The following is a 23,115-nucleotide window of genomic DNA, read 5'->3' as shown; positions in this document are numbered from 1 at the left end:
TATATTATTATTGGTATTAAATTGCACCTATGGAAATTGTTATACGTCAAAGCTCACTTGAAACACCCACATAGCATGCTCCTTTCCCTATATGTACTTAAACAGTCCACACCTATGTACCTTTTAACTTACAGGGGTTATAATAAAAAAAAAAAGAAAATAAATTCGCAAAATTGAATTTTATGAATTTTCAAATAATCTGTATTTGTTCGCCTGTATTTCATAAGCGAGAAAGTTCTGTGATTACTACGAAACGTTTTTAAGTAATTATGATGCAAATCAAAGCGGATTCGTAAACCACTAGTACAGGAATATATTATTTCGTAACATTTGGATCACCTTAACTCTCAAAATGATGAAGGGACGACATGAAATTGTTGATGGGTATGATTAGACAAATTTATAGCGTTTTACCGTCTATAGGATACCCTCAAGGTACATATAAAATTTCTCAGCAATCGTTCCAGGAGTTCGAGAGATTATCTCTCTATTGAACAGATAACATACGACAAACGGATGGAAACGGGAGACCAGTCTTTTTGGACCTCCGGGGTCATGAAACGTTCGAGAAAATATAAAAGTAGCCAGTCGCCCAATGGACCCTATTTTCGTTTAAGCTAAGTCTTACTGTAATTTTGTTTATATATATATTCATTTCCCGAGCGTAAGCAAAGGAAGTATTGTAATCGAGTCCGTCGGCCGACTCGTTACTTTTATGTTTTCTCGACCTTTCATGGCCCCTAGAGTACGTTTCCCGTTTCCGTCTGTCCGTCTGTCTGCCGTCCCGGATTGTTATTAGACAGATAATCTCCGAAAGTACTGGGCCGATTTTTGTCAAATTTTGTACTTATATTAGGAATATCATGCATATGGTAAAACGCTAACCAAAATTTGCCTGATCATCGCCACCAATAATGTGATGACGTCGCTTCAAAATTGCATTCTTCGTGTTGAGTTTTTACCCAAAACGTCCAGATTTTTGGAAAAAAAATCAAAATTATAAAACAACATTTTGCAATTTAATTTTGAATCTTGCAGATTATTTACAGTTACTATAAGCATGATAAATTTTTGATCAAAATATATTTACTTATCCCCTCCAAAAAATTGATGACGTCAGCTCAAAAGTGTGCCGGATAAATCCTATCTAAAATGTACAAAATATCATGAGTTTGTACTTGTGATTTATCATTCCATTCATATTTTTTGGATTTGAATATACAGGGTGAATAAAAAAATTAATGAATGCGTGAATTTATTTTATTGAATAAGTCAAGAATTGCAAAAATGAATACTTTGAAATCTTGCATGTAACCAAAACATATCTTTTTATTTCCCCCAAGAAATTGATGACGTCATTGCCAAAATCAGTTTTATCTTAGCAAATACTAGCCCCGCCCACCCACCCCTATTTTCTCAGAGGATTATGTCATTTGCCAAAAAAGCACAAATAATAGCACTTGGCAAATGCCATACATTTTAAGAAAATAGGGAGTGGGTGGGCGGGCCTAGTACTTGCTAAGGTAAGACTTATTTTGGCAAATAACATACCCTGTGAGAAAATAGGGGGCGGGTGGGCGGGCCTAGTACTTGCTAAGATAAGACGTATTTTGTCTCTATTAATCTTGTAAAAACTTGTAAATTTAAAAGGTGTTAAATTGCAAATTTCCATAGTAACAAATTAAATTCCTAAATCTGATTGGGTGTTTATTTTTAATGTTTCATTCTACTTCAGAAGCGAGGGAAGTTCTGTTGAAACAACTTCCGACCAACTTTTTTACCGAATATCAAAATTTTATTTTTTCAAATACATAACAGAAATATTACAGCGTAATTTAAACTTTTGCTAAGCAGTTTGTAAAAAAATCGTACTGAGTTAATACTAACAACCTTGGACCATTTTTTAAATATTTTTATAGTAGTATAAATTATCATTGAAAAAAAAAGATCTAAAAATATATGTAATAGCAGTTAAAAAAAAAGAAAGTCCCGAGAGGGAATCGAACTCGCTTTCGCATTGCAAATCCGAGGTATGAAAAGACTGCTCCGCGATCATCTTCACCGTCGGTTATATAGGGTTGTTATACAGTTTGCATTTTTGCGAAAATTTTGATGTCTAGAGTAAAAAATTGGTCACCACTTGCGTATTATTTGTGCAAAAATTTGGCTTTGTGTTTCGTACACGGTGAGCCACAAAATACAAATTTTTATTTTTACTTTTTATTTCAAAAAAATTTTTTAGGTGCTTTCGTTCATATTGGCACATCTGTGTTGTGTCATATTTCTCACCTGCAAAAAAACTCCTATTATTTGCTACGAAATTCTGCTTCACCTGTGTGACAAAGAAGACGACTTTCCCTCCACTAAAAGAAACATTTTTTTGGTTATCTGTCAAATAAACCACCGGAATTTTAATTTCACAGCTGGGGGGTGTTTTAGGGTTAACTACACCATGGTCTTTTCCATTTACGGAATCATAATTTCGTCTGTAATGATATTCACTTAATCACCATTTAAGATAGATTTATGTTGCTGCCGTTGAAACTTAAAACATGTCTAAAGTGGTAAATTTGTATAGTGAAATATCGATTTTACAATTACGCTCCGCCCCTCGGTCTGATAACGAATGAAAAATTCATTACGGTTGAGATCGAGACGGATGGGTGGGGCTCCTTTTTTGGTTTTCTTTTTTAATTAATGCATTCTGTATAACACAATTACTTAAGAACATATTTCACATGGTAATTTCTCGAAGAAAATGAGGATTTTACAATTTAGCTCAGCCCCTCGGCTTACGACGAATAAAAAAAATCATCAGAATTGAGACAGGGCGGGTGGGCGGGGCTTATGTTTTGCCTTTTTATGCTTAGTATACATAGCCATCTTTTCACAACAAGAAACTTATAACATTAAGTATTTAGATCAGGGCAGGTATGGGTGGGGCTTAATCTTTGTAACCTTTAGAATCTTTGTAATTTTTAGCATATTCGGAAACTTCAAAGTGTTAATTTTTTGTAATTTTCAGCCTTTGAAATCTTAGAATCGTAAGAATCTTTAGAATCTTCGGAAATAGTCAATATATTTTTAATCTTCAGAATCTTTTTGGAGACTTAGAAGTATCCAGAATCTTCAGAAACATTAGAATCTTCAGAATCTTTAGAATCTCTAGAATCCCGGAATATCCGAAATCTTCGAAAATTTCCTAATCTCTAGAGTCTCCGAATATCTGGAATCTCTAGAGTCTCGTGATATCCAGAATTTTTGAAATTTTTGAAATTTCTGGAATAATGGAATTTTTATAAATTTTAGATTCTTCAGAATCTTCAAAATTGGTACAATCTTTGAAATCTTCAGAATTTTTAGAATCTTCGGAATCTTCAGGATCTTCAGAATTTTTAGAATCTTCTGCATTTTGAGAAACAAAAGAAAATTCAGAATCTTCAAAATCACCAGAATTTTCGGAATCTTTAGAACCTTTAGAATCTTTGGACTCCTCCTTTGGCTTCCTCGCTGTCGGGAACGTTACGACTGCAAGCCTATTATGTCTTTTTTGTATTACATTTTTGTAATTCTTGATTTAATCAATAAAATTAATTGACTCAGTTATAAATTTTTTTGAGTCACCCTGTATAAGCAAATCTAAAAATATGAATGGAATGAAAAATCACAACTACAGACTCATTATATTTTGCACATTTAAGGTAGGATTTATTCAACAAAATTTTGAGGTGACGCGTCATCAAATTTTTCGGGGAGATGAGCAAATACATTTTGGCTATAAATTTATCGTGCCTATGACAACTTTAAACCATCTACAAAATTTCAAAGCATTCGGTTTTGTAGTTCCTGATTAATTGGATAAAATAAATTCACACATTCAGTAATTTTTTGAGTCACCCTGTATATGCAAATCCAAAAAATATGAATGGAAATCACAAGTACAGACTCATCATATTTTGTGCATTTTAGATAGGATTTATTCGGCAAACTTTTGAGCTGACGTCATAAATTTTTTGGAGGGGATAAGTAAATATATTTTGATTAAAAATTTATCGTGCCTGTCATAACTGTAAACCATCTGCAAGATTTCAAAGCATTCGGTTTTGCACATTTAAAATTAAATTGCAAAATATTGTTTCACAACAAAATCTGGATATTTCGGGTAAAAACTCAATTCGGAGTCATAAACTACAAGTGTAGGACTATGTAATTTTATACAATTTAAAACCCATTTACTATGTACAATTTTGAACTGACGTCATCGCATTAGTGGTGGGGATGATTAGACAAATTTTGGTTAGCGTTTTACCATCTATACGATATTCCCAATATAAATACAAAATTTCGCAACAATCGGTCCAGTACTTTCGGAGATTATCGGTCTAATAAAAATCCGGGACGGCAGACAGACGGACAGACAGACGGAAACGGGAGACCTATTTCTTCGTTCTCTAGGGGTCATGAAAGGCCGAGAAAACGTAAAAGTAGAGAGTCGGCCGACGGACTCGATTACAATACTTCCTTTGCTTACGCTCGGGAAGTAAAAATCAATTATAACAGTGTGTTATAAAATTTAAATGGCGTGTACTAAAAAAAATTTGAAAGGACGCCTTAAATTCTTGGTGGGGAAATTTTGGTTAGTCTTTTACCATCTACACGATATTTGACAACAATCGGTCCAGTAGTTTTGAGGATTATCTCTATAGTAATAATCGACACAAACGACAGACAGACAGTATCAATGCGGTATCGAATAGTCTTGAGTGAGCTCCGTCTACATTAGTATAAAAGGTGGTTACACAATTTCTGTCTTTTCGCGAAAATTTGAAGGCAGATTCAAGAACCACAAATACAGGAGTATGTTATTTTATAAAATTTAATTCCTACCTGCTATGAAAAATTTCATAGTCATCACAGGGTTGGAGGGGATTATCAGAAAAATTTTAGTTAGCATTTTACCGTCTATACGATATTTTCCAACACACAATATTAGACGACAATGGGTCTGGTAGTTTCGAGGATAACCTAAAATCGACACAGAAATGATCATAAAACGTTGAGGAAACATGAAAGTAGTCATTCCTTTGCGACACTTGCTATATATATATATATAGTTTTTTAGTTTGTTGAAAATTTGAAACCCGGCAAAAATTCGCCAAAAATCACAGTAGAGTTTAACGGTAAAACTGAGTGTTGGCCTATTAAAAAAAAGCCAGTTTATAATTTTTCAAATAATCGTGTCGGTTTACATAGAACACTCATTTTAAGACTGATTTTTTTCTGTGTTTATACCTCCGCTGATAATTAACGATATATCGAAGACCTATATTTTTTATATACTCACCCTGTATATATTCTTAATTCTACAAAGTCGTGAATAAATTCCTCAATTTTGGAGATTACTGCACAGCATTCGAAATACCACAAAATACTGGTAAATAAAATTAGTTGGTTTTGGATATGTAGGTTGTTCTTCCTCAGGATTAGCATAACATCTCTGGGAGTATTTGGAGTTAACTAATGAATGAACACAATCTGATAATTTGCATGAGAAAAAAAAAACAATCTATGCAACACACAAATTTGTAAGAAAGTCGGTTTCGAAAAGTTGCATAAATAACCTTCAGATATTTTCACTTTTACATAATTAACTGAAAACAACAACAAAAATATCGTTTTATTTGATGCATAACGAAAAGATCGTTGACTGTTTTTACAAACACCTCAAGCTAATTATCATACTCATTTGCAGGAATAACTGTTGACAAATTTATCAATCAATGCACTCAGGGTAATGAACTGTGCAGGAGAGTATATTTTTAAAAAGCACAACGCCGAAGAACAGTTACTTTAACGGAAACAAAAAATGTTTTATGTTTGTACGTGCTATATGAAGCACAATATGTTATATTTTTATCCCGGTGTAACGTATTATAACACTTGCAACTTGCACTAAAACAAATAACACATTGCGAATTTTCTCTGCGATGGCATTGTAGAAATTGTTTCCGTAAACGCGAAAATATTACATATATTATAAAATTTTAAATAAATATCCTGCAGAGAAATTCATGTTGCTGTCAGTCAGAGTGTGTACATAATAAATAAACTTTTTACTAGACTACTAGAGGATTTTAATAAGCTGAAAGTAAAAGTGGCGACTACTCCTGTCAGCCAATAAGCCACCAGCACAAAATTTATTCTGACAAATATTTTCATCTCCCGTTATTTCTAGTACGATTTGTGTCCAACTTATTCCGTCAAACCGACGAGATGTGAAGCTGGAAGTTCGCATTAAGTTCTCCATTTTCCGCAGAAACAATCTGCATATAAAATAAATACAAGAGTGCCGTCAATAGCAGCGACTGAAAGATATTTTGTTTACTGGCGGATCATGAAGTACGATAGGGATTCTTTTCTCATTGTGTAACATGAATGCTAAAGACACTCCAATCCAATTAAATTTTATTAAAAAGAAGCGTTTTATTTCTGTCAATACAGAAAACAAAGGCCGGCGGAACGATACTAGTTATTACCATAAAAATGCGTATTGTAAGATTTTATAATAATAAATTAATGCTTCGACGGAACGACAATGGGGCCGCGCTCAAATTGGAATTATAAATTCATTTAATTCATTTCCAAAGGACTGAATTACATGATGATTCTGTTAATGCCGTGTTTACGGTTCTCTGCATTAAATTGCCCTATTAATTTAAATGTTTATTAGCATGTTAAATGTGATGGAGTTCAGGTAGTCAAGTGGAGTAATCGTTACGGGTTTTTGTGAATGAGGATTATATTATTTACGAGCGGAATGAAGAGTGGCGGCGATCTTTAAAGTTTAAATCCCGACGTATCGACACTTTTTGAATCACTTTACACACGATGCGAAAATATTGGAGCTGTTGGTGTATTTTTTGACAGAATTTGAAAGGTTCTTGGAGATCCCCCGAGCTTTGTTTCTGAAAGTGAATATGAAAGAATTTCAGGCATTCTGTTTTTTTTATTAACAATTTGTCGTTTTATTTTTGAAAGAATTTAAAAGAATCTCTCAAGCTCCTGGTGTTTTGTTTTTGAAAAAATTGGAAGAATATTGGGGCTCGTGGTGTCTTTTTCTCTGAAAAAATTTAATATAATTTCGGGGACCCCAGGAGTTTTTTTTTCTTCGGAGTTTTTAGTATTTTGTTTTTGAAAAAATCGGAAAAAATATTGGGGTCCTTGCTGTCTTTTTTTGACGAATCTCTGGGCTCCTAGTGTCTTGTTTTTGACGAGAAGTTGAAAGAATTTCGACATTCCGGGTGGTTTTTTTTGCAAGAATCTGAAAGAATATTGAAGTTCTTAATGCCCTTTTTTTTAAGAATTCAAAAGAGTTTCGGGGATCTCTGAAGGATTCTAATGGTTTGTTTTTGACGAGAATTTTTTTTAAAGAATTTTGAAAGAAACTTGGGGCTCCGGCGTTTCACGTGTTTTGTTTTGAAAAAATTTAAAAGAGTCTAGGATTTCCGGGCTGGGCTATTTTGTTTTTGAAAAAATTTGAAAAAATCTCGAGGATCGGTGGTGTTTTGTTTTTCAAAGATTGATGCATTTGTCTTTGAAAAGATTTAATATAATTTCGGGGTTCTCCAGGCGTTTTTTCTACGAAAGAATCTCGAAGTTTTTTGTTTTTGAAAAAGTCTGAAAAATATTGAAGTTTTTGCTGTCATTTTTGGAAGAATCTCGAAGCGTTCTGGTGGTTTGTTTTTGAAGACAATTTGAAATAATTTCGGCGTTCCTGGTATTTTCTTTAGAAGAATCTGAAAGAATCTTGGAAATCTTTGTGTTTTTTTTTAAGAATTTAAAAGAATCCTGTGACTCCGGGAATATTGTTTTCGAAAGATTTTGAAAGTGCTTGCGGCGTTTCATGTTTTTGTTTCAGAAGGAATTTGAAAGAATTTCGAGGATTCTAGTGTTTTGTTTTTGAGAGAACTGGAAAGAATTTCTGGGAGTTTTGGTGTTTTGATTTTGAAAAAATTTGAAAGAATCTCGGGGTTCCTTGTGTTTTTTTAAGAATTTGAAATAACTTGGAAGCTCTTTTTTTGAACGAATTTAAGAGAACTGAACAAGTTCCTGGTATTTTAATAAAACAAAAAATTGAAAGAATCTAGAATTCGTTCCTGATATTCTGTTTTTGAAAAAATTTGGAAGAATTTTCTGGCTTTGGTGCCTTTTTTTAACATTTAATATTATTTGGTGGGCTCTCCAGGGGTTTATTATTCGAAAAAATATCTGAATTTCTAGTATTTTGTTTTTGAAAAAGTCTGAAAAATGTTACAATTGGAAATAATTTCAGCGTTCGTGGTATTTTCTTTTTTAAGAATGTGAAAGAATCTTGGAGCTCTTTGTGTTTTTTTTAAAGAATTTAAAAAAAAAAACCTGTGACTCCTGGTATATTGTTTTCGAAAGATTTTGAAAATACTTCCGGAGATCCATGTTTTCATTCCGAAGGAATTTGAAAGAATTTCGAGGAATCTCAATGTTTTGTTTTTGGAAGAATTTATAAAAATCTTGAGGATAGCGGTTTGAAAGAATCTCGGGGTTCCTGGAGTTATTTTTAAGAATCTGAAAGAATCTTGGGTCTCTTGGTGTTTTTTTGAAAGAATTTGAAAAAATCGGGGAAGCTCTTGGTGTTTTGTTTCTGAAAGAATTAGAAAGAATTTCAGGAGATTCTAGGTGTTTTATTTTTAAAGAATTTAAAAGAATCTGGGAATTCCTTGTGCTTTTTTAAGAATCTGAAATAATCATGGCGTTTTTTTTTTAAGAATTTAAAAGAAATTTCTGATTCCAGATATTTTGTTTTCGGTAGATTTTAGAAGTACCTCCGAGGTTCCCAGTGTGTTTGTTTTGAAGGAATTTGAAAGCATTTCAGGGATCCGGGAATAATTTATAAGAATTTCTAGGATCGCGATGGTTTGTCTTTGAGAGAATTTGAAAGAATCTTGGGGCCACCTGATGTTTTGGTTTTGAAAGAATTTGAGAAAATATCGGGGTGCCTGCAGTTATTTTTAAGATTCTGAAAGAATTTTGAGGGTCTTGGTTCTTTTTGAAAGAATCAAGAGGGCTCGTGGTGTTTTGTTTTTGAAAGAATTTGAAAGAATCTTGAGGATCGGGGTGTTTTGTTTTTGAGAGAACTGGAAAGAATCTCGGAATTTTGGTGATTTGATCTTGAAAAAATTTTAAGAAATTTTGGGGTTCGTGGGGTTATCTTTAAGAATCTGAAAGAATCGCGGAGGCTTTTGGTGTTTTGTTTCTGAAAGGATTAGGAAGAATTTCGGGAGATTCTTGGTGTTTTATTTTTGAAAGAATTTGAAAGAATCTCGGAATTTCTTGTGTTTTTTCAACGATCTGAAATAATCTTCGAGCTCTTTTTTTGAAAGAATTTAAAAGAATCACGGGGAGCGCTGATGTTTTGTTTTTGAAAGAATTTGATAGAATCTCGGAGGCTTCTACTGCATAATTTTTGAAAGAATTTGAAAGAATCTTGGGGATGCCTGAAGTTTTCATTTTGAAAGAATTTGACAGATTATGAGTGTTCCTGAATATTTTGGTTTTGAAAAAGTCTTAAAAATATTGAAGTTCTTGCTGCCTTTTTTGGAAGAATCTCGGACGCTTCTGGTGGTTTGTTTTTGAAGACAATTTGAAATAATTTCAGCGTTCCTGGCATTTTTTTTTTAGAATCTGAAAAAATCTTGGAATTCTTTGTATTTTTTAAGAATTTAAAAGAACCCTGTGACTTCGGGTGTATTGTTTTAGACAGATTTTGAAAAAACTTCTGGAGTTCGATATGTTTTTGTTGCCGAAGGAATTTGAAAGAAATTCGAGGATGGTCAGTGTTTTGTTTTTGAGAGAACTGGAAAGAATTTCGCGAATTCTCGGAAGAAAGTCGACACTTCTAGTGATTTGTTTTTAAAGAGAATTTGAAATTATTTCCACGTTCATGGCATTTTCCTTTTTTTTAATCTGGAAGAATCTTAGCGCTTTGTTTTTAAGAATTTAAAAGAAAATTCTGGTTCTAGGTATTTTGTTTTCGAAAGATTTTAAAAGTACCTCCGTGATTCCATGTGAGTTTGTTTGCGAAAGAATTTGAAAGAATTTCAGGGATCCCGGAATGAATTATTTGTAATAATCTCACGGATCGCGATGTTTTGATTTTGAAAGAATTTGAGAGAATCTCTGGGTTCCTGGAGTTACTTTTAAGATTCTGAAAGAATCTCGAGGGCTCCTGGTGTTTTGTTTTTGAAAGAATTTGAAAGAATCTTTGGGATCGCTGGTCTTTTGTTTCTGAAAGAATTTCGGGGATTCTTCGTTATTTATTTTTGAAGGAATTTGAAAGAATTAGAGGTTCCTGGTGTTTTTTTTTAAGAATCTGAATAATCTTGAAGCTCTTTTTTTTGAAAGAAATTAAAAGAATTTCTCAGGCTCCTAGTGCTTTGTTAAAAAAAAAATGAAAGAATCAGAATTTGTTTCTGAAAGAATTATAAAGAATTTCGAGAGATTTTTGGTGTTTTATTTTTGGAAGAATTTGAAAGAATCGCGGAATTCCTTGTGTTTTTTTAAGACTCTGAAACAATCTTGGAGCTCTTTTTTTTTTTGAAAGAATTTAAAAGAATCACGGGGATCGCTGGTGTTTTGTTTTTGAAAGAATTTGAGAGAATCTCTGAGTTCCTGAGTTGTTTTTAAGATTCTGAAAGAATCTTGAGGCTCTTGGTGTCTTTTTTGAAAGAATCTCGAGGGCTCCTGGTGTTTTGTTTTTGAAATAATTTGAAAGAATCTTTGGGACCGCTGGTGTTTTGTTTCCGAAAGAATTTCGGGGATTCTTTGTGTTTTATTTTTGAAGGAATTTGAAAGAATTAGGGCTTCCTGGTGTTTTTTTTAAGAATCTGAATAATTTTGAAGCTCTTTTTTTTTAAGAAATTAAAAGAACGTCTCAGGCTCCTGGTGCTTTGTTAAAAGAAAATGAAAGAATCAGAATTTGTTTCTAAAAGAATTGCAAAGAATTTCGGGAGATTCTTGGTGTTTTATTTTTGAAAGAATCTCTGGGATCGCTGGTGATTTGTTTTTAAAAGAATTTCTTCTAGTGCATAATTTTTCAAAGAATTTGAAAGAATCGCGTTCCCTTATCTGGAAGAATCTTGGCGCTTTTGTTTTTTTTTTTAAGAATTTAAAAGAAATTTCTGGTTCCAGATATTTTGTTTTCGAAAGATTTTAAAAGTTCATCCGGGGTTCCATGTGTATTTGTTTGCGAAGGAATTTGGAAGAAGTTCAGGGATCCCGGAAAGAATTTATAATAATCTCGAGGATCGCGATGTTTTGATTTTGAAAGAATTTGAGAGAATCTCTGAGTTCCTGGAGTTATTTTTAAGATTCTGAAAGAATCTTGAGGCTCTTGGTGTCTTTTTTGAAAGAATATCGAGGGCTCCTGGTGTTTTGTTTTTGAAAGAATTTCGGGGATTCTTCGTGTTTTATTTTTGAAGGAATTTGAAAGAATTAGAGGTTCCTGGTGTTTTTTTTTAAGAATCTGAATAATCTTGAAGCTCTTTTTTTTTGAAAGAAATTAAAAGAATTTCTCAGGCTCCTGGTGCGTTGTTAAAAAAAAGAGATAGAATCAGAATTTGTTTCTGAAAGAATTATAAAGAATTTCGGGAGATTTTTGGTGTTTTATTTTTGGAAGAATTTGAAAGAATCCCGGAATTCGTTGTGTTTTTTTAAGACTCTGAATCAATCTTGGAGCTCTTTTTTTTTAAGAATTTAAAAGAATCACGGGGATCGCTATTGTTTTGTTTTTGAAAGAATTTGAGAGAATCTCTGAGTTCCTGAGTTGTTTTTAAGATTCTGAAAGAATCTTGAGGCTCTTGATGTTTTTTTTGAAAGAATCTCGAGGGCTCCTGGTGTTTTGTTTTTGAAAGAATTCGAAAGAATCTTTGGGATCGCTGGTGTTTTGTTTCTGAAAGAATTTCGGTGATTCTTCGTGTTTTATTTTTGAAGGAATTTGAAAGAATTAGGAGTTCCTGGTGTTTTTTTTTAAGAATCTGAATAATCTTGAAGCTCTTTTTTTTAAGAAATTAAAAGAACTTCTCAGGCTCCTGGTGCTTTGTTAAAAGAAAATGAAAGAATCAGAATTTGTTTCTAAAAGAATTGCAAACAATTTCGGGAGATTCTTGGTGTCTTATTTTTGAAAGAATTTGAAAGAATCTCGGAATTCCTTGTGTTTTTTTAAGACTCTGAAATAATCTTGGAGCTCTTTTTTTTTGAAAGAATTTAAAAGAATCACGGGGATCGCTGGTGTTTTGTTTTTGAAAGAATTTGAAAGAATTTGACAGATTATGTGTCTTCCTGAATATTTAGTTTTTGAAAAAGTCTTACAAATATTGAAGTTCTAGCTGCTTTTTTTTTTTTTTTTGGAAGAAAGTCGGACGCTTCTAGTGGTTTGTTTTTAAAGAGAATTTGAAATTATTTCCACGTTCATGGCATTTTTTTTTTTTTAATCTGGAAGAATCTTGGCGCTTTTGTTTTTTTTTTTAAGAATTTAAAAGAAAATTCTGGTTCTAGGTATTTTGTTTTCGAAAGATTTTAAAAGTACCTCCGTGATTCCATGTGAGTTTGTTTGCGAAAGAATTTCAGGGATCCCGGAATGAATTATTTGTAAAAATCTCAAGGATCGCGATGTTTTGATTTTGTAAGAATTTGAGAGAATCTCTGGGTTCCTGGAGTTACTTTTAAGATTCTGGAAGAATCTTGAGGCTCTTGGTGTCTTTTTTGAAAGAATCTCGAGGGCTCCTGGTGTTTTGTTTTTGAAAGAATTTGAAAGAATCTTTGACATCTCTGGTGTTTTGTTTGTGAAAGAATTTCGGGGATTCTTCGTGTTTTATTTTTGAAGAAATTTGAAAGGATTAGGGCTTCCTGTTGTTTTTTTAAGAATCTGAATAATCTTGAAGCTCTTTTTTTTTGAAGATAATTAAAAGAATTTGTCAGACTCCTGGTGCTTTGTTAAAAAAAATTAAAGAATCAGAATTTGTTTCTGAAATAATTTGAGACAATCTCGTGGATCGCTGGTCTTTTATTTATGAACGAATGTAAAAGAATCTCGTGGTTTCTAGTGTTTTGGTTAAGAATATAAAAGAATCTTGGCGCTTTTTTGTTAAGAATTTTTAAGGAATTTCTGCAATTTCTGATTTCAGGTATTTTGTTTTCGAAAGATTTTAAAACTACCTCCGGGGTTCCATGTGTTTTGTTTCCGAAGGAATTTGTAAGAATTTCAGAGATCCCGGAAAGAATTTATAATATTCTTGAGGTTCGCGATGTTTTGATTTTGAGAGAATTTGAAAGAATTTCTAGGGCTCCTGGTGTTTTTTTTTCCTGAAAGAAATTAAAAGTACCTTTCAGGCTTCTGGTGTTTTGTTTTTAAAAAGATTTTAAAGAATCAGAATTTTTTCCGAAAGAATTTGAGAGAATCTTGCGGATCGCTGATGTTTTATTTTTTAAAGAATTTAAAAGAATCTCGTGGTTTCTAGTGTTTTGGTTAAGAACCTGAAAGAATCTTGGATCTCTTAATGTTTTTTTTTTTTTTAAGAATTTAGAAGAATCTCTATTTCCGGGGGTTTCATTTATTTTGTTTCTAAATGAATTTTAAAGAATTTCGATGTGATCGTGCTTCCGAGGTTTGTTTTTGACCGTTCACCTGATTTCCGCGTACTCCGCGCCAAACCAAATATAAACAAGTTAACAGAATGCGTTCGAATCAAAGGCAGTGGCAGAGTATGAGTGGTTAAAGTATGATACTTCGATGAATTCGGAAAAACAAGTTCTACAAGAATCTTAAAAAGAAGTTCTTTCGAAATATAAATACTAAAAGTAGGATAAACCCTCGAGAGATGGATTTTTTATTCAGATTAAGTTATTTATAGGTTAAACGATTTTCTACGTTTCGGAAGAGATGAATTAAGTCGAAAAAGCAATTTTTTAAATTAAAACTTTTTCATTTATATGATGTATAGTATAAAACTTATCAACGCGTTATTAAAAAGGTAAATTTTTATTACTATTTTTTTTATTCACGGGTGTTGTGAGTGGGCGAACACAGCCTTTATTAATCGTCGTTTAAATATTCCCGATTGCGTTCCAAATTTCCTCTTTAATGAAAGCAACATAATAAAACGGTTTATTGAACATTTCTATACATTTCGACTTCTCTTTATTGAGTATTTCAGGAGTGTGTCAAGGCAGCGCTTTGAGCCCCACTTCTTTTCCGTTTTCTATGACCGATATCAACAATAACAATTTTCGTGTTTCTGAAATTGTCGCAATGATTTTCGTTTGTTCCAGCAGCAAAGCCACCAAACGCATACTCGGAGTCGATCCACTCATCAAACCTCGCACTTCACCACCCACCCACAACACCAAGGGCTGTCAGCCAAGAGGATGTATCTCGGTAAGTTCGAACCCCCACTAATCCCCAGGTTTCCGGTATTTATACCCTTTCCGCGAACTTAGCAAATTAATTATTTAACAAGGCGGTTATGGTTGAGGATCTCGAATATTTTAAGACGAAATTACTAATTAAATCGATAATTAAAACTTCGCTCGGACGTATCGACAGACGATAATGAATTTCGCCCGATTTTCACGTTTTAATTACTCAAAAACAGCGTACTTTTATTTGTTTCTCCAATTTCCACCAATTATCGTAGGCGGAAAAAGCTTAATCACGTTCGGCGGGGTTAATTATTGTTTCATACGGAACTGGCGCTGAATTGATTTGTTTTTATTATGAACCGCAATGAAATCCGTTGATTTGTTGGTGCGGACCACCCGATCAACATAAATTATAGGGAAATGTCATTAATTAAGCCCGAGTGGCAAAAATGGCCGCTAACAATAACTAATTGTTTGTCGAATTTACCAGGGGAATTAGCGAAATCGGGTTATGGCAACCAATTATACAGTGTGTGTTCAATTAGCAGTGGATAAAATCCATATAGATAAGGGAGTACGTGTGGGTGTTGCCAATTCGTTACAAGCACCCGCCATTCCCCAATCACATATTATACAAATTATGTCGCACTAATCGAGACCCGGACGTTTTAAATTTCAGCCTGAAGCCTACTTTAACAATGTTAAAACAGCCTAATTCGATAAGTTAGCCTTTATTAAAAAAGCTTCATTAATAAGGAAGTTTGGAACCACTTCAAAGGCATCTAAATTGCACGTAAAGTAAAAAGAAAAGTTGTTATTCGGGAGGAGTAGCTACAATTGAATTTAAAAAGTTAACTTGAAGGAAAAACTTCGCATGGTTAATGCATTCATTAATTTTAAAATGTGCTGTCTGGGGCCAGTCAATTAAGCTTACGTGTCGCTTTTAATTTAGATTAATCATGTACTCTTCGACGAATATTGTAATAATGTCATAATAGCTCATTGTGATTGGCTCATTCATAACTCGGAAGGTTCATTTCTTGTCGACTAGCTAATCTGCTTGCAACCCGCGTTGCATTCCGACACGTTTTTTCACTTCGTCTTCTACAATGGAATCATGATTCAGTAGTTAACATTCAGAAGTATGAAGTTCTAGTGTGAAAATGGTGTGGTTTTGTGTGGTTGCTTGTTAGAATGATCAGGTTAGAGGATTTTTATTACGCAGATATAGTACTACCAATTTATTATCCTATATGTTTTGAGCTTTTGAATACCTCAGGCAATACGACTGAGACCCGTAAAGTTTCTATTTTTTATCAACGATGTTACAGCTCGATCACAAAATACGATTTACTACTTTTTGCGAGTAATCAAAATAAAGATGTTCGCAATCCATAAATAATAATCATGAGTTTAAATATTTTTATTAAACACCTCAAGGTGCTCATTTGAGACCCATAAATTTGATATTTTTATGAACGATATAACAGCTTGATCACTACATAGGGTTTATTTTTTGCGAGCTGTCGACAAGCCATAAATTATACAAATTTAAATATTTCTATGATTTTGGAAGGAATAAAATGCAAATTTGGTCGCACTGTACTTTACGACATGTCACATTTAATGGCTATATATTTAGTTTTGAATTATGTAGATGTAGGACTATTCTTATACGTCTTATTAAACTTTTAAATACCTCAGGGGTTACATTTGAGAGAGAGAATATTTATATTTTTTATGAACGATGTAGCAGCCCGATCACCACATACAATTTTCACTTTTACGAATTATCTAAAGCTGTCCGTAAGCTGTAAACTATACATTCAAGTTTAGATATTTCCATTAGTATCCATGGAATAAAATTCAAATGTGGTTCTATGGTACTACACACCAAAATATTGCATATTTAGCTCTGGATAATGACTCTGCAAAAGTGGGGGATATTCTTACACGTTTTAAATTTTTAAATACCTCAAGGTGCCTATTGAAGACCTATAAATTTTATAACTTCATAAAGGATGTAACAGCTCGATTACAACATTGGATTTACCTTTTTGAGAAAGAGAACATATTTCACATGGTAATTTCTCGTAAAAAATAAGGATTTTACTATTAAACTCCGCCCCTCGACTTACGACAAATAAAAAAATCATCAGAATTGAGACAGGGCGGGTGGGCGGGGCTTATATTTTGCTTTTTTTTTCTTAATACGTATAGTCATCTTTTCACAACAAGAAACTTAAAACGTAGTTAAAGGGGTCCACTTTTGCAAGGAAATATGGATTTTGCAATTATGGCACGGGGCATAATTGCAAATTATTATACAAATTTTCCATTTTAAACATGTTTTAAGTTTCATGTTCTGAAAAGAAGTCTACACATGTTAAAATAAAAAAAGAAAAATGTAAGCCCGCCCACCCACCCTATCTCAATTGTGATGTTTTTTTTTGTTCACCAGGAATCAAAGGGGCGAAGCTTAACTGCAAAATACTTATTTTTTTATAGGAAATTAAAAACATGTTTTTGTGTATCGTGTTGTTCAAAGATGACTGTGTACATTAAGAAAACGAGGCAAAATATAAACCCCGCCCACCCATCCGCTCTCAATTTTTTTATAGGAAATTAAAAACATGTTTTTGTGTATCGTGTTGCTCAAAGATTACTGTGTACATTAAGAAAACGAGGCAAAATATAAACCCCGCCCACCCATCCGCTCTCAATTGTGATGATTTTCTTTCTTCTTAGAAACTTAAAACGCGTTTAAAGTGGTAAATTTTTGTAAGGACATATGGATTTTGCAATTAAACTCCGCCCCTCGACTTACGACGAATAAAAAAAATCATCAGAATTGAGACAGGGTGGGTGGGCGGAGCTTATATTTTGTTTTTTTTTTTCTTAATACATATAGTCATCTTTTCACAACAAGAAACTTAAAACGTAGTTAAAATGGTCCATTTTTACAAAGAAACATAGGTTTTGCAATTATGGAACGGAGCCTAATTGCAAATTATTATACAAATTTTCTATTTTAAACATGTTTTAAGTTTCATGTTGTGAAAGGGAGTCTACACATATTAAAACAAAAAAGGCAAAATGGGAGCCCGCCCACCCACCCTATCTCAATTGTGATGATTTTTTTATTCACCAGGAATCAAGGGGGCGGAGCTTGTTGTTCAAAGAATACTGTGCACATTAAGAAAACAAGGCAAAATATAAACCCCGCCCATCCACCCGCCCTCAATTGTGATGATTTTTTTTTATTCTTAGTAACTTAAAAGGCGGTTAAAATGGTAAATTTTTTTAAGGACATATGGATTTTGCAATTAAACTCCGCCCCTCGATTGACGACGAATAAAAAAAAAATTGTCAGAATTGAGACAGGGTGGGTGGGCGGGGCTTAGAGATATACCGACTACAGTCGGCCGACTAGTCGGCTTTGTCAAAACCGGTTAAAATTAGTTTAATCGACCGAAAATTGGTGTCAAAGTGTAGATAATCTTCCACTAGTTACGATTCTGAAATCGCCGTCACGATATATGGTCCAATAAACACGCAAAGCGAATTCAAAATTTCCAAAAATTTTCCAAAAAAGTGGTTAAAATTGGTTAAGTATTGTATAAACTACCCTAAATTGTGTTATTCATTATTTTTGTATTGAGTTACTACAAAAAATTAAATGTTAAAATTATCCAAAAAAATTTAACACACTTTTTGGAAAAAAAGAAACTTCAGTTATTCCTTTTATTACAATAAAACAAGTTTTTAAGGTAGTCAGAGAAATAGAAAAAAAAACCACTGTCTGTTGCATTTATAAACAGTCGGCCGACTGTAGTCGGTACATCTCTAGTTTTAAGTTTCATGTTGTGAAAAGAAGTCTACACATGTTAAAATAAAAAAGGCAAAATTTAAGCCCGCCCACCCGCCGTATCCCAATTGTGATGTTTTTTTTGTTCACCGGGAATCAAAGGGGCGAAACTTAACTGCAAAATACTTTTTTTTTTATAGGAAATTAAAAACATGTTTTTGTGTATCGTGTTGTTCAGAGAATACTGTGTACATTAAAAAAATAAGGCAAAATATAAACCCCACCCACCCACCCGCTCTCAATTGTGATGATTTTTTATATTCTTAGAAGCTTCAAACGGGTTGAAAATGTTAAATTTTTGTAAGAAAATAAGGATTTTGCAGTTAAACTCCGCCCCTCAACTTACGACGATTAAAAAAAATCATCAGAATAAAGACAGGGTGGGTGGGCGGGGCTTATATTTTGCTATTTTTTTTCTTAATATACATAGTCATCTTTTCACAACAAGAAACATAAAACGTGGTTAAAATGGTACATTTTTGCAACGAAATATAGATTTTCCAATTATGGACGAAGCGTAATTGCAAATTATTATACAAATTTTCCATTTTAAACATGTTTTAAGTTTGAAAACAAGGCAAAATATAAACTCCGCCCACCCACCCAATCTCAATTGTGATGATTTCTTATTCTTAAAAACTTAAAATGCGTTTAAAATGGTAAATTCTTGTAAGGAAATATGGATTTTGCAATTCAACTCCGCTCCTCGACTTACGACGAATAAAAAAATCATCAGAATTAAGATAGGGTGGGTGGGCGGGGCTTATGTTTTGCCTTTTTTTTTCTAATATACATAGTCATTTTTTCACAACAAGAAACTTAAAACAAGTTTGAAATGGAAAATTTGTATAAGGAAATATGCATTTTGCAATTCTGCCTAATTGCAAAATCGATATTTCCTTATACAAATTTTCCATTTTAAACTTGTTTTAACTTGCTGTTGTGAAAAGAAGTCTACACATATTAAAACAAAAAGGCAAAATGTGAGACCGCCCACCCACCCTATCTCAATTGTAATGTTTTTTTTTGTGCTGGGAGCTTAACTCCAAAATATGTATCTTTTTACAACAAATTGAAATATGTTTTTGAGTGTCGTGTTGTTTAAAGAATACTGCGGATATTAAGAAAATAAGGCAAAATATAAACCCCGCCCACCCACCCGCTCTCAATTGTGATGATTTTTTATATTCCTAGAAACTTCAAACGGGTTTAAAATGGTAAATTTTTATAAGAAAATAAGGATTTTGCAGTTAAACTCCGCCCCTCAACTTACGACGATTAAAAAAAATCCTCAGAATAAAGATAGGGTGGGTGGGCGGGGCTTATGTTTTGCTATTTTTTTTCTTAATATACATAGTCATCTTTTCACAACAAGAAACATAAAACATGGTTAAAATGGTACATTTTTGCAACGAAATATGGATTTTGCAATTATGAGCGAAGCCTAATTGCAAATTATTATACAAATTTTCCATTTTAAACATGTTTTAAGTTTGAAAACAAGACAAAATATAAACTCCGCCCACCCACCCAATCTCAATTGCGATGATTTTTTTATTCTTAAAAACTTAAAATGCGTTTAAAATGGTAAATTCTTGTAAGGAAATATGGATTTTGCAATTAAACTCCGCCCCTCAACTTGCGACGAATAAAAATATCATCAGAATAAAGATAGGGTGGGTGGGCGGGGCTTATGTTTTACCTTTTTTTTTTCTTATTGTACATGGTCATCTTTTCACAACAGGAAACTCAAAACATGGTTTAAATGGTGAATTTTTGCAAGGAAATACGGCTTTTGCAATTATGGGGCCGAGCCTAATTGCAAAAACGGTAGGTCCTTACACAAATTTTCATTTTTAAACATGTTTCATGTTTCATGTTGTGAAAAGAAGTCTACACTTATTAAAACAGAAAGGCAAAATGTCAGCCCGCCCACCCACCCTGTCTCGATTGTGGTGATTTTTTCTTGTGTTGGGAACCAAGGGGACGGAGCTTAACTGCAAAATACTTAGTTTTTACAAGAAATTAAAAGCATGCTTTTGGCTCACGACGAATAAAAAAATCATCACAATTTGGACAGGGTGGGTGGGCGAGGCTACATTTTGTTTTTTTTTCTTAATATGTGTACACTTATTTCGACAATAAGAAACTTAAACCATGTCTAAAATTGTAGATTTTTGTAGTGATCAACTTAAATTTTTCTTCTACAATCCCTTTAAATACGACAGAAGTTGAACATCAAACTTACTATCAACGGCAACTTGACAACGGAATTTATAAATGACAATTTTCAGCTCTAAAAGTAACTGCAAGTTTATAAATCCCACTTGAATAGTGCATATTTAGCTCTGCAAAAATTTTTAAAGTTTTGAATACCTCAAGGTGCCTATTTGAGACCTATAAATTTTATAACTTTATGAACGATATTACAGTTCGATCACAACAACATTTACATTTTTTTAGGAGTAATCCAAAGCTATCCGTGAACCATAAATTATTGAAATAAGTTTAATATATTCCCATTTTATGTACAGCTCGATCACAACATAGGATTTATTTTTTTCGAGTAATCCAACCCTGTCTATAAAGCCATAAATTAGAGATATATGTGTAAATATTTCTATTATTTTGGAATGAATAAAATTCATATTTTTGGTACAACGGTACTTTAAATATTTAGTGTTGAATTGTCTCATAAGTTTATGAATAATCTTATACGGCTTACACTTTTAATACCTCAAGGTGTCCATTTAAGACCGTTAAAGTTTATTTTTTTAACGAACGACATGACCGCTCTATAACAACATTTAACATTGTGTTGTGTCTGCTAAGTGTAATGTGTCGAAATATTTGTTATCTATTTCTGAACAAAAAATTCCAACTTTGTCACCTTACTTTTTGCGAAGTGTGTTTATTTTTACGAAAATATTTAAATTCGCAAATAAACACTACCAGTTGGCCTTGTGTCTGCGTTTATTTTACAGTATGCCACCGCAATGAGTTTATTAAATTTTTACTTACATTTAATGGTACGGGTTTGTTTCTGTGTATGTTGAAACTCAGCAAATTAATATTTTAGTGCACATTACAACAACCATTAGTTGGTACGTGTAAATACAGAGGTCTACGTGCAGGACGTCTCTATGCATTTATTATCCACCGTTTACACTCTCGCAATATTAAATAAAAGCCACTATCATCTAACACATCGCTTTTGACCATTTTTACCTCTGCAAGAACGGTAATTAACATGTCGAGAAAGTACCCACCGTTTCAATTTGCAGTTTTCTCCCAGAAATGTCACTTCCTCCTCGTAGGAGTGACACGTTAATTACAATGACTGCAATTTCATCAAAATTGAAATCTCCATTTTAGCACTGGTAACAGCTAATCTTACCTGTTTTACCGTTCAAAAGTAAATAGAGAAATCTCAGTAACGTTGATTATACACATAGCAGCTACATAGCGATAGATAATTTAGATTGTTGGAAAGCTGCACCGTTATTGTTCGGATTTGGTAAATCGTGGTTGTTATTTTGGATATGCGAGTTAATTGCAACTAGCTTTGAGTCGGTGCAAGTTGCACGATCCAATTAACTTTTTCTGTAATTCGTTTTTAGGTATTTCCTCGTTCAGCATTTTGAATATAGTCAAAGGGAAATGGGAACTCGACGTCTGGCGGTGCAATAATAGGAAAGTCTTGCAAAAGCAATTCTTGTATTTGAATATGTAATGGAAGTTTGACTGCATTTGCTGAATAAGGTTTCGTGCTTTATTTGGGGCTACCTATAGGTGCAACGAGACGATCCAACCCTGGCTTTTAGCCAATTGCTTTTTGGGGGTGCATCTATTTCAGTAATTATAGCTTTCTCACAAATTAATCATCATATCGTTGATTTTAAACTAGCTAACACCCTAGATACACAAAAATACCTTCTTCTTAATCAGGACGTCTTCTATGGAATAACGTTGCTTTAAGCTCGAAAACATAAGCAAAACAACTTTGTAGACGTAAATTCGGAATGAAAAGTGCAAAGTTCAGAGCGGCCTGTAGTAGAGTTTTGGGTGGAATAAGCTTGAGGATGCGAAAATATCAAAGACGAGCGTCTTGCAAATCCAAAACACTTTTTATTAAGTTTGGAATTAAATAATTTACCCAGACGACAAAAAAGAGGACAATTATTCTAAATGTGCAGTGAGTGTGAATAACGACTGGAGAAATTTCGGATTTTTAGTCATTCTTTTGAACACATTTGTATTTTCGGAACATCGGTTTGGTTGTGATGAAAGCGAGAATGTTTTCTTACACAGTTATTGATTAGTTCTTGTATCTTTGTTCGGTCGAAGTATGCCAAAGCTATTTAATTGATATAAACTCTTTATCTTCTGAAATGCACATTGAATTAAATACTATTGACTCTAACTTTTTAGTGTTATTTTAGTCGCTCTTTATAGACCGCCCAAGGGGAACTTTAACCTTTTCAATGATGTTACGACACAATTATTTACTATCTCAAGTAATTGATCACGTGCCGCTGTAATTGCCAGTGATTTCAATATCAATTTTTTCTTGAGTCATGGTGGATGTGATAAAATTCCAGGTTTATTTTTAGGATTAAAAAAAAAAAATGAGTTTGAGAAGGAATTTTTCGAATTACCTTGTTGATATCCCAGTATTTTTGATGGATTTTTAGGGAACGTTTCCAAAAAAATTTCGATTCTCCCTCCGTAGATTCCGATTTCCAGAAGTTATTTTCCGTTTAATTTCACCGAAAATCATTCTCATTTTTCCAAAA

General features: G+C 33.1%; 1 protein-coding gene across 12 annotated transcripts in view; it reads left to right on the top strand.

Annotated features, from left to right (window-relative positions):
* The window catches only part of LOC135128588 (disks large 1 tumor suppressor protein), a 1,417,771-nt gene that overhangs the window by 1,299,655 nt on the left and 95,001 nt on the right, over positions 1–23,115 (top strand). For 11 of the 12 annotated variants that reach the window (XM_064055493.1, XM_064055492.1, XM_064055490.1 and 8 more), the window contains one exon: positions 14,362–14,467. In XM_064055493.1, coding sequence (XP_063911563.1) covers positions 14,362–14,467 — 106 coding nt within the window. The remainder of the gene's footprint in view (positions 1–14,361; positions 14,468–23,115) is intronic. The other variant, XM_064055487.1, reaches the window with a different exon arrangement.

This window comes from Zophobas morio, unplaced genomic scaffold (assembly GCF_036711695.1).
Source record: "Zophobas morio isolate AGI-343-1 ecotype UQ-CSIRO unplaced genomic scaffold, CSIRO_AGI_Zmor_V1 ptg000014l, whole genome shotgun sequence".
NCBI classification, from domain to species: Eukaryota; Metazoa; Arthropoda; class Insecta; order Coleoptera; family Tenebrionidae; genus Zophobas; species Zophobas morio.
The sequence above is the reverse complement of the archived record's forward strand: the minus strand, read 5'-3'. Positions and strand labels throughout refer to the sequence as shown.